The sequence below is a fragment of the Cheilinus undulatus genome, linkage group 21 (genome assembly GCF_018320785.1).
Source record: "Cheilinus undulatus linkage group 21, ASM1832078v1, whole genome shotgun sequence".
Taxonomy (NCBI): domain Eukaryota; kingdom Metazoa; phylum Chordata; class Actinopteri; order Labriformes; family Labridae; genus Cheilinus; species Cheilinus undulatus.
The window spans coordinates 27,081,058-27,093,765 of record NC_054885.1 but is presented as its reverse complement, the minus strand read 5'-3'; the positions used below and the strand labels follow the sequence as shown (position 1 = coordinate 27,093,765).

General features: G+C 39.0%; 1 protein-coding gene across 2 annotated transcripts in view; it reads right to left on the bottom strand.

Annotated features, from left to right (window-relative positions):
• brd4 (bromodomain containing 4) overlaps positions 1-12,708 on the bottom strand; it is a 50,464-nt gene that overhangs the window by 25,715 nt on the left and 12,041 nt on the right. Inside the window, exon 1 of one of the 2 annotated variants that reach the window (XM_041816840.1) lies at positions 10,091-10,684. The exons of the other annotated variant lie outside the window; for it this stretch is intronic. Coding sequence (XP_041672774.1) covers positions 10,091-10,188 — 98 coding nt within the window. The 5' untranslated portion in view covers positions 10,189-10,684. Of the gene's footprint in view, positions 1-10,090; positions 10,685-12,708 lie in introns of those variants that run through there. 2 annotated transcript variants of the gene reach the window in all.

Here is a 12,708-nt window from a genome sequence, read left to right as displayed (position 1 = left end):
TCTCATAAAGTGAATAAACTAAATGAACTATCTGCCACATTAACAGGCCCCTGTGTAAAGTATGAAGGGCGGATATAGAGCAGAAATATCTGTTGAAGTCCGCATATGTGTGTAAATAAGTTTAAGAAAAAAATCTAAAATGGGAACACAGGCCAAACATTTTGATCATTATTGCAGAATTGTTGCAGAAAAAAAAAATCCATAGCTATTGGTGCTTTAGAGGGATCTGGGGATGTGAGGAAATAAAATGTTTGGTACTGAAAATGCTTGCTGTTTTAAATCAACATGTTTAATTAACACAAATGTGCATAGTTGTGTTCCTAATTTAAATTTAATCAGGGGTAATCAGGTTTTTGTTGTTTTTGTTAAAGACATATTTTCATTAAATACAGAGACCTGTCAGTAATTTAATTGCAGAAACTGTTTTTTGTTCTGTACCTGTGAAATTTTTGCACAAAATCGCCTGATATCTATCCTGGGCCCCATATTGAATCGAATCGAAATCGTATTGTAGCAAATTTTGTGATATTGGAAAAAAATCCTATCGTTGTCCAAAATATCGAAATCGAATGGTATTGGGATGAAACTGGTGATTTACACCCCTATAAAATACAAAAATTATGTAAACTTTTCGTTTTAAATTTACATTTAGTTAAGGAAAGCAAATACATTTCTTTGGATTATATGTACATAATATTCTAAATGTATAGCAGTTACAGCAAAACCAAGCTACATCAGCTCTTTTAAGAACTACAAACAACAATGTTACAACCTGATAACCAGCAGAGTGTCCCTTCTTTAAAGAGGCTTATCCATATACATAAGAATTAATTCTCTTAATTAAACAACAGATTTGCAGAGTGGTCCCTTGAGACAAGAGCTTGGAATAACGTCACAAACAAATTCTTCTCAAGTACAAGGAAATGAGCTACCTTTACTTCAGACCTACATTTTTTTAGCCCTTAAAATATATTTGAAAGTTCAATGGATGAGGGTGAGGGGTCTGTTGTTTGTTTCAGCTTCAGACCTCATAACCTAACACTTACTCACATAAGGTGGATATGGTATATTCATTCATACATTTTGCTCGTATGTATGGATGACACACCAGCTGTAGATATCATCAGAAAGTCTCATATCAGCCAATACCATTAATTAACTTTTGAAGCTATTATCTGCCTGCGCATATAATGCAGATAATATTGTGCATCCCCATCTGTTATCTTTGTTTCACCACTTTGCAAGTGCGAGCACTCACTTTGCCTGATCAACGATCACTGCTCTCTCTTTGCCTCTCTCTGCAATTGAATGACCCCTGGTCTGATAGGAGCCAAATCAATAAGCCCTATTATAGCTTATGTTGTTGATTCTAAAAATATAAATATATGCCTTGCATAATGCTCATTTAAAAGATTGTTTGCATTAAGCACCTCTAGTAGAAACGTGCTCATTGGTCGTAATCCAATTTAAATAATTTAATCAAAACAACACTCCCCATTTCAAGTATAAATATTTAATCATCCTTTTAGGAATATGCTATTTTATTTTAGGAGCATTTCATTTATTTATTGTATTTTTTTTTAATCTAATTGGAATATCTTTGATGGCTGTCAAGCCACTATTCTTTCAAATGCAGTTTATTAATGATTCTAGATAATCATGATCCATCACAGTTTTAATCATGTTTAAAATGTTATAATGTCTTGATTCAGGAGTCAAACAAATGCAAAAAGATGTACTTGATGATTGTGACTCAGATACATTATTCAAATTAGTATTGTACTGCTAAACCAGCGCTTTCTGAAACCATGACTTGGGCCCATCCACACGGAGACTAATTCAGGAGTATACGCCAACGTTTTTTGACGTAACAGCGTTTCATCCACACAGCATTTTGGGAAGCAGTAAAACACTACTTTTTGAAACTGGGTCCCAGACTGAACAAATCTGTAAGCGCTTACCGCTTCATCTCCGTGTGGACAGCCACCTACATCTTTCTGAAAGGATTATGTCATACATAGCATAGCTCACTTACGCCGCATGCGCTGTTGGACCAAAACAACAATGGCAGATTACAGGGATGTATTCGTGCTGCAGAAGCTATTGAGCTTATTATGGCTTTTACAGCCACATCTGATGCTCCTTTACCACCACGGTCAACAACATACACCATATGTTCTTAAATCAACCGCAGAGAACAACTAGAAGGGCAACTAGGAGAAAGTCTGTGGCAGTTTTTCTGTAATATTATTTCCCTTTTGGTGCATTTTCATGGCAGCATTACAGCACCATTTACAGGCTTGGCATATATACTACAGTGTTTACAGTCATTTTCAGTGCTTCCGTGCTTATGCGGAAATTTCCTGAAATGATCCTGTGTTTACAGAATACTTTTTCAAAACAAAACGGAAATATACTGTTTTCGTCTTCATGTGGACAAGGCCTTAGAGGTAGGAAACAACCCATAGTGCCTATCTGTGATTTACAGTTTTAACATTTTTATACATGTACAGAAATGCATGTAGAAAATGACTAACTGAAGTCCAACCATCCAGTTTTCAAGTTCCAGTTTAGCTGCTTTCTCTGTTCAAGTACCCCAGTTAAGGTGAACTACTAAGCTAACTAAAGAAAAAAGGAACTGGATAGAAAAGGAAATAAACATTGGTACTGTAAAAAAGTTGAATGCTTGGAATCTCAAAATGCAGATTAGTTATGAGCTGTCCACTAAACTGTCTGAGTTTTTAAGGTGAAATGAGACATTCATAGCAGCAGAAGTGTTCTTATTTCCATTACTGTGAAAGCAGGAAGATACAATGGTAAGAAGCAACAAATTGTTGCCTCGCTATAGTAGCATAACTATGGTTCACCTAAGGCCAGAAATATACCTGCTGATTCACCCAGCATTTATGCATCCAGATGCCTCACAAGTGTTTTTAAAATCTTTTTCCAACATTTTCCTCTGTGACAGCCCTTGTGTTTTGATTTAATAGTGACTAAGTTAACTGGTGACTTTCCGGCCAACATGTTTGTAAATGTCTCTATAACAAAAGCTGCCATAAACAGAAACAGTCCTGGTAAATGTTTCAGTATATTGTCAAAAATTACTCATCAAATGCAATTTATGAAAAAACACAAATCAATTGACAGCCGATTCGAGTAAAAAAATTCCTCGAGGCAAATTATCTGCCTTGAGGCTTCACTTAAATCAGTCCTGTATCCATATACCCCCATGCTGCAAACCTGGACATCGCGCCATGTGTTGCACGGTGTGCTGTGTTTTGCACGGATGGCTATTTATGTGGCACAACGCACCTGTTTTCGCTGTTACTATAACGTAACATGTATGATTTTAGGTGTGAAAATCATGAGGGAAGAGAAGTTGACGTGGTGATGTTTACAGGCATGTGTCCCGTGTTATGCAGCCAGTGCCTGTGGCTTTATGGAAAATATAGCATTATGCCTGCACCGGTAAACCAGCGCAGATCTCTGGGTTCATACGCTGCCTGCATGACTCACTGGTGTGAGACAGCGCTCATGTTGTGTCTGCGGACTTCAGGGCATATCATAAACTTCTCTGATTTACCTGACAGTTTTATAGAAAACCGTCAGGCGTCACGATTCAAGTCCTGTTTTGGTGCTTTCCCCCCCTCTCTCTCTCTCTCTCTTCCGTGTGTGCACATTATACATTTATTCATGAATTATTTAAATTCAACGCACTAACATCTTGATTGCCACAGACAGTGACTGAGAGAGACTAAATAGGTTGAAGTTCATCATCATATACCCCTTTCCCACTGACCAGAAGACCCATTTAAACACACTAACAATTAGGGATGCACCGATCCACCTTTTCTGGTCCCGATAACGATTCTGATGCCTGGGCTTTGGGTATCGACCGATACCGATACTGATTCCGATACCAGTGTTAAAGGAATAACCAGCATGTCCTACTGTAAGATAAGACTGGTAATTGTTTTGGGTAAAAGGCAAAAAAATGAGTACATAAAGATTACTAAAATTGGTATTTATTTAAACTATAAAGTGTTAAAATGTTTACCAGGAGTTTGGTAAAAACAATGCTTCATAACTTACAGAAATTAGTATTCAATTGTTAACTTTTATACCCTGTAGACTGGTAATGCTGCAAAAAACAAAGAAAGTGCATCAGAGATAACATTCCAGTACAAAACTGTATTACACAAGTGTTTTTAACCGTATACTGTAAACATAGTTCTGTGAGAAAATAGACAGTTCTGTGAGAAAATAGTGCAAACAACCTTGTAAAAAAGGCTTAGAGCTGGTTGCCTGGATCAGCACCACGGATCAGCCCTTTCCCACCGATACCTGATCCAGCTTTGAGGGGCTGGATCAGGCCGATACCCGATACCAGGATCGGTATCGGTGCATCCCTACAAACAATTGGCTCCCGTCGGCAGTGGGAAAGATAGGCATAATCGGCATTCAGACCCGCATGGGGCAACAAAAAGACGCCAGCAGCTGAGAGACGAGCACTGTTGTTTTTTGGGCTCAGCGTGTGAGATTTATATTTGCGAGATGGCACAGCACTGGCAAGACAGCGAGATCAGAGAGCTTCTATTGATCCGTGGAGAAGAGGAGATTCAGCGCCAGGTCACAGGGACTGTGCGAGACACAACAATACAACTATATAACAACATAGCTAAAATGTTGTGTGAGTATGGCAACTGCTCTCACAGTCACTCACTTTAAAAGAGATTTATCTAAGTTAAAGCGCAATAAATCTGTCTATTAAAGAGGGAAAGTACTGCACGTTGTCTGTTTATGTATTTTGTTGTTGTCGTCATGATCACGCCTTTATTTCACATGCAGGTGCATGAGAGTGATTAGTCCTCCTTGTCATCAACTTCGTGCAGCTGTGTAATTTCACGGCACATGAATACTAAAATGCTTTGCTAGATCAGTCATGCTATAATGAAGGTATCCGCTGAGAAAAATATTTTTTTCCTCCGACAGATTTAGCGAAGACAGCCTTTAATTTCTCCTGCCTATCTTACAAAGCGCAGTGTGTCTTGTCCATACGCAGCTGGAAAGAGAGCCTTTTCAAACTATATAATCTATTAACCTTTAGCTTAATTCTTTTTTATATTACTTGCCTGTTTGGATCTCATAGATCCTTTTTGTTTTTGTTATTGCACAGAACCTTTATTCTGTCTGCTGCGCTTTTAAGCCTGATGTGCTGAAGAAGGCAGGAGTTTAAAGGTAGAAGTTTCGCAGCATGGCAGCACAGTTTAACGGCGCATATAAACACAAAAATGCCCATGTCATAATGAACATATCCGCTGAGAATTTATTTTTCCCAAGGACAGATTTAGCTCCTTCAGCCTGTTAAAATCTCATGGATTAGCTCATAAAGCGCCGTACGTCCTGTCTGTGCGCAGCTGGAAAGAGAGATCCTTTTAAAACAAGTTAATCTATTGACCTTTCATTTATTTATTTATTGCACTATTTGCTTCTTGGAAATGATCACATCAATCCTCTTTTTATGTTTGTTGCTACACAAATACCAATGTGATGACATCAGCTTGACACACCAGAGGAAAAAAACAGCCACGCAGCTTGTCTGCTGGTGATCAGACACTTGCCAATTGTTAGCGGGTTTACCCGCATTTAAAAAACCTGCTTTTACACGCTAATTTTAGTGGGAAAGTGGTAATACAGTCAGGATTCAACTGGTCACTGAGGCAGCTTTATCCCTTTAAAATGTGTTTTCCATGTCAGTGGATGGTCTTAAAGGTCAGATTATTATGGTGGATGAACTCACAAACAAAAATGTGCAAAAATTAAAAAATCGAATCATCCGAATAATTCGAGGAATCTTTTCAGCCCTAATACATATTAAATGAACAGAGATCTCAGTTGGATTAATATGTTTTCTTGTATCTTAGAAGTCCAGGTTTAGTCATACAAAAACAATAAATTCACATTTTTTGACTGCATAAAACAAACTGAGAGTTGATTGTGTTTGCTGAGTTTGTGGATTACAACCAAAAATATATAAAGTAAAAGATGGAGCAGACTTCAACAAGCACTAGTTCCACAACAGCAACCAGCAGTATAAATAATGAAAGGGGGTCATATTCAGAAACCAAAATTCAGATTTTCAATTCTTGGGCGGATTATATTAGGTTACTCATATAATTTACCTAAATATTTTAAGTTTCAAACAAGACCACTCTGGTTACAACTTGATAATATTAACTGCAAAGTGACTTCCCTTTACACCACGACTGTCATGTATACATTCTGGACACAAAGCCAGAGAGCCTTTTCCTGAACTCTCCAAAACACACCATGTCATCATTACACATTTTCTACGTTTTAACAGTGATTCTACCTGTGCAATGCAAGACAAACCCTGTCTATATCAGTGTTAGTAACGATGATTATGATTTACAGAACCGCATACTTGGTGCATTCAAAAGGCCACCAAGAAAGCACCATCCTAGGGGCTTTTCACTCAAGAATCAATGGCAATGGAGACAAAAAAGTTAGAATTTATTCATGTCACCTAAGTAATTAATAGTAAATTGGCTTGAAATGTACTATGTTAATAGCAAGATAAAGAATTTTATTTATATACAGTCCCATCCTGTTAAGATACATTGTTCCTCTGAAGGTGGGCTGTTTGGGTTACTTGAGTGGGGGGCGCACATGTAACATCCAGAAAATCTGGCCCTGAGGAATCACAGAGACTCTCTAACATGAAATGGGTTGATAAGATGTAATGGCCTGACTTCTGTGCCCTCTCCTCTATTAATCATTCATGTAGAGGGTGGGGTTGATATTGGGCCAAGATATGCCATCAGATTCCACTTGAGGCTTTTGGTAAATGATGGTGCACATTTTTCCTAAAAGCAAATGCATTAATAATAAATGTTACCAACAATAAATAAATGGGCAAGATTCGGCAGATAAAAATCATTTATTTCCTGTTGCTAGAGTTATTTAAGTTTCTGTCAAATGTAAAAACAAAACTGGGCACAAACTATATGGGTACAAGCTAAAAATGTTATCATGTTATTATCATCCTTTTTAATTGTATAATATTAAAAAGGCTTTCACTATGATTGCAGGAACACCATTGGGAAGTAGAGTGATCAATGAAAAGTATAAACAGCATTGCATAAAAGAAGGGCTGTACAAGAAGTGCGTCCCATGGACATCAATTAACACTATGTTTACAGCAAAAAGCGTCTATCAGTCAGCATCAGCAACTGTTATCAGAACTTCATTGAGACCAGAACCTATTTTCATATGACTGGAATGCATGATGATGCTTGCCAGGTGGCTGCATTATGACTAACTCATGTACAATGAAAAAAAAAAGAGCAGGCAAAATTTGTCAAGAAACTTCCCAAAATGGGTGAATTAAAGGGATACTTCAACATTTTGGCAAATTCACCCGTTGCCATAATTCCTATAGTCTTAGTAATAGGTTTGTTTCCTTTAGTTGTCAGTGCAAGCTGTTTCTAGATCTGGGGGGACCGATATACCAGCTGCACAGCTAACGCTATGTTAGCAGACAGTATTTTTTGCTTTCCCTCATCAAACTCATCAAATACACAATCCAGCAACTCCAAAACGCTCTCGTGGACCTGCACATTCACCACACTATGAAATAATAACAATGGACGAATTTGCCAAAATGTTGACGTATTCCTTTAAGGATTTTCTGGTTAACAGCCAGTCAAAGAGCTGTCTTTCACAGAATACCTATAGTGCTTAATCATCATGCTCTGTGTCTTCCAAAAAGAGTCAAGTAGTGCAAGTGATACCAGCCACAACAAATATGTAGACCACTGGTCAGATAGAGACACTAAACCCCAACCCAATGGCAACAAACTGCTAAAAATAAGTGTATTAATCTGAGCATGATATGCTTGTCAGTGAAGTTAGTGAGCTGTCAAGGATCTGTTCTTTTAACAGACTGAGCAGGAGATCCCAAGCAAGAACTAAAATAAAAACAGTAGCAGGAATCAAAGGGATTTTTCCATACATCCTGTTAAAGTGTTGATTTAAGGCATATATGGTGTTATGTCTTTTCATTATAGCTCCACTCTAAATTGAGTTGTTAGTGTTAATCTCCATAGTTCTGTATTATCTGTGAAACTGACATTAGCTGCTAGCTGATTGGCTGTTAAAGGAGGCATCATATTTTATAACTAAATTATTCAATATGTAACAGAGAAAAGCATCAGCATCCCAGCTTTACAGTTCAAATACAACTGCAACTTCCCTCTTGAACATCAAAAGAGTTTGCTCCAACTGGACTTTTGCTGGCTCTGAAAGCCCCTACATAACTGCGAGTGCATGGTTATGTTATGGCAGCTGAGCACTGAAATTTTTTTCAAACAATTTTAGTTTGAGTTTTAACAGCCTATCATGATGCAATCTAATCATCTACAACACGAGAGTATGCCTGTGGCAACTGCCTGCATGACTTAACCAAATTCCTATGTATCAGGTGATGCACACTCACAGCGTTTTCCAACATATCCCTGTAGTATGATGTGATTGGTATGTTTCTGCCTTGTCTAAATATGCAACATCACAAGAAAACACAGTTGCCAAGGTTTCTATGGTAACAATCGACTTCCTGGTCTGGATTCAATCTAAATGCTTCCAAATACTTGTTTTTAAGGCCCCGTCCACACAGAGATAAATTCAGGAGTATACACAAAAGTTTTTTGTCATATCAGCGTTTCATCCACACAGAAACAGCGTTTTGGGTGACTGTAAATGATACTTTTTGAAAACAGGTCCCAGAGTGCACAAATCTGTAAACGACTACCGTTTTGTCTCCGTGTGGACGGCAACTGTATCTTTCTTGAAATGATTACGTCATACATAGCATAGCTCTCTCAAGACACCTGCACGGGTCTGGCCAGAACAACAATGGTGGATTGCAGGTTTGTGTTCGTGCTGCAGAAGCTACTGTGCTTGTTATGGCTTTTACAGCAAAATCTGATGCTCCTTTACCACCACCATGAAACACATACACCATATGTTCTTAAATCCAATGTGCAGAACGACCAGATGGGCAACTAGGAGAAAGTTTGTGTCAGTTTTCTGATATTCTTCTCTCTTTTGGTGCATTTCCGTGGCAGCAATACAGCGCCACGTACAGGCTTCGCATATGCACTACAGCGTTTCCAGTAGTTCAGGGCTTATGTGGATATTTCCTGAAACGATCCCATCTCTACAGAAAACTTTTTCAAAACAAAACTGTAATATATCGTTTTCATCTTCATGTGGACGGGGCCTTAAGCTGATCAGTTAAATAGTTACCACTCAAAGTATGTGCAACTTGAATGTCTTTATAGGCAAACACAAGGAGAGTACTAGTTTACAATACCAGACCAGCCACAACACAATGTCTAGAGGGCTTTTCTTCATCTTGATTTGTTGTATGGGTTTATGGACAAAGAAGTTTTAAAAGAGAAATAGAACAGGATTGATGTTTCCTTCCACTTATCACAAGAAAACAAACATCTGAAGCCCCTTGATTACAAGAACTGACTGGGTGAGTCAGTGCATGAGCACACAGACTGACTCAAATAGACTAACTATGAGTCAGTTCCATTATAGCAGGAAAAGGGAAGAATCCTGCCAGCTCTTTCAGGCTCAACTTCCCGTCAGTTAGGATAAGCAAGTCAACCCCTACAATGAATAAGAAGACATTACTACTACTACTGCAAGACAACCCCCTTCTTTCTCTGAAGTGCCCCCTTCCCCCACACCCCCTGTCTCATCAGGAGGTAGAGGTATTGCTTCTGGCTAAAATCTGGATAACAATACTATTCTCAAGACAACACAGAGGGTGCTAAACTAGATTGTTATATTGGGCCAGATAAAACTAGACATAGTGCCAACAACATGATGGACTAGGAAATGTTATTCCAGGATGTCCTTAAATGAACCTTCTCCTCAGCTTTTTCTAATAGTGAAGTTAGATTATTGTGATTCCGTATAATGACATCACAAATATAAACTCTGGCATTCATTAAATTTATGGAAACTTTGTAGAAGTTTATCTCATGGACAACATTACCTTTTTACTGAGACCGAATGTGCGATTTTTTCAAGAAGGGCATCCAGTTTTTGAAAATCCAGCAAATCATTTGACTTGGCATGCATCTTGTAATCCATTTATGAACAGCCAAACAGAAACCAAAAGCCAAAAAAGGCACAAAAGAATTACAGAGAAGTTTGCTTTCCGTTTCCCCATTCAAAACATGGAGATTAATTATCCAGGGCTCCAGTATGCATCCTAAAATTCCATAGATCCCAGTAAGTATTCCTTAGTGAAGTTCAAATGGAGTTTGAGAGTGGCAGTAAGTAAAAAGCCTAAACATTGGGTCAAGGCGGAAAGAAACGGCTGAGGGAGCCTCCAGCCGGCAGGCTGTGTTAGCTGTGTGAACCGGTCCTCTCTCTACCCCATCCCCCTCTCAGCAGTACAACGGCCCAGTTGCCACAGGCTCGTCGCTCCATTGTATGTCCTCTTCGGGGCCTCCCAAACTTAAATGGACACCAGCGCAAAAAGAGTTGAACAGAGGGAGAGAAGAAAGCGAAAGAGGGAAGAGAGGGCTCCGATCAGAGCACTTTATTCCCTGTAGCTCACCCTCTCTGTAACAGACGAACCAGCATGCAGTTACTCAACAGTAAAAATGGCTCTGCTGCTTCCTCATTCAGTGGAGCTTCAGCCCACACACTCCTCCCTCCCATCCTCCAACGCGCTTGCTCATTCCACCCCTCCTCTTTTTCCCCATCAATAGCTTGAGGTCTTGCACACTCTCTACACCTTTATCACCCCACCCCCTTCCTGTCTTTTCCTCTGTCCATTTTATCATGCCCCACCCCCATCGACTCTCTTTCCCAAGAGTGATCTTGTATATTCCTTCCCCTACCAATATGAAGCCTCATATCTAAGCTCCTTTCTTTCCATTTGACCCCAGCATGTTTAAATTTATGATGGACATATTCAAAGGCTTCACAAAACTTTTATGCATAAACTGCAGTGTCTCCCACACAGATGGGTACCTTTCGAATTTGAACCAGTACGGTACCGATTCCCAGTACCTGTGAACCGATACGGTACACAACGGTACCCATTTTCAGTACTTTTGAGCGTGAAGAATATGCATTAATAAATGCTATATAACCTCAAAACTTATGAATTTTCAGTATCAAAACACTATCAAATATCAGTGTTTAAAAAAAGTGTTTTTAAAAAATTATTCTAACATGGAAAACCTAAACTACTATAACTACCCAGTGTTTTTCTTTATATTGCACAAACTAAAACCCAGCCCACTACCTCCTATTCCTCTAATTTCCCCTCTTGGAAAAATGCGTGTTGGGGTCCATGGAGGGAGAAAAAGTTTAAAACAAATGAACAATAGAGTATGGAGTCTAAATAACTAACTAAATAATAAAAGTTGTAAAATTTTAAAAGTATTACAAATGAAAGTAAAAAAACTACTTCCTCTACCATGAACGACATGTACTGCACATCTCCTTTCCTCATGCAGTACTTTTTCCAACAAAACTAAGACATCATCTTTCGCTGGTAAGAGCAGAGTCTGCTCCACACTCATCAGTCATGTGACCTTCCACGCAGAGGCATAAACGGCACACACAGGGGCCGTTACGTTATATTTGTATTTACTGCAAAAAGTTAACAGAAAGTGGCAAATTGATTCATTCTGCGATGAAATAAGCAGCGAGGAGGAGCGCTTCTGACAGAGCGCTTTGTACGATGCCAGCTGCGCCAAGTTAGAGAGATGGAGAGCAACTTGTAGGACGCGATCACACTACGCATTCCACACCAAGCCTTAATTCAGTGTCTGTTAGGTGACTGAGCGAACAAACGTATCCCTTTATCTAGCATATTTCCATGGTTGATATCCACATGATAAACGGACAAATCATGGTGTTTAAAGTGAGGATTCGCTACGAGAGAGCAAGAGGGAGGGAGGCAAACGGGAAACAGCGGGAGCCGATCAGCCATGCTTGTTTTGTTGATTCAGTTAGCTGCTACCGACGTCATCTGCGTGCAATGCTGCGTTTGCGTCTGGCATGGAAAATTATGACTACTCTTCCACTCTCTTGTAGTCACAAGGATGGGTTCAGGCACCGAAACATGGTACCGTTTGATTTTACGTGAATCGGTACTCGTTAGTACCGACGGAATTCGGTCGGTGCCTATAAAAGTACCGAATTCCGTACCCATCTCTACCTACACAGACTACATTTAGGCAAGCTGCCCAGGTAAACTGACATCTACCAAAGCATATTTGATGGCCCATTTTGGTATTTTTATACATAGGCTAAACGGTCTTGACAAAGCTTCTTTTCAGCTGTTTAAAAATAGTAATTGATCTCAATTCAATCTACACCTTGGCTTGCATATGCTTCCTCTTTGTGTTATCGCTTCACACCTCAATAGGGAGAAGAAAAGACGAAGCACTAGGTTCATTTTATCCAGGTCTGGGCATAAACAACTGTGGTGAGTAATTTACAATTATTAATAATAGTGCCCACAGTAACATAATACTCATGGATAAGTACAAAACGATATGATTGGGTTAAAGGAATGGAAGTTATAGTGAAAACCGCATGTCGATCAAATTATGATCAGTTGCAGGACATATTCATAATTTATGATAC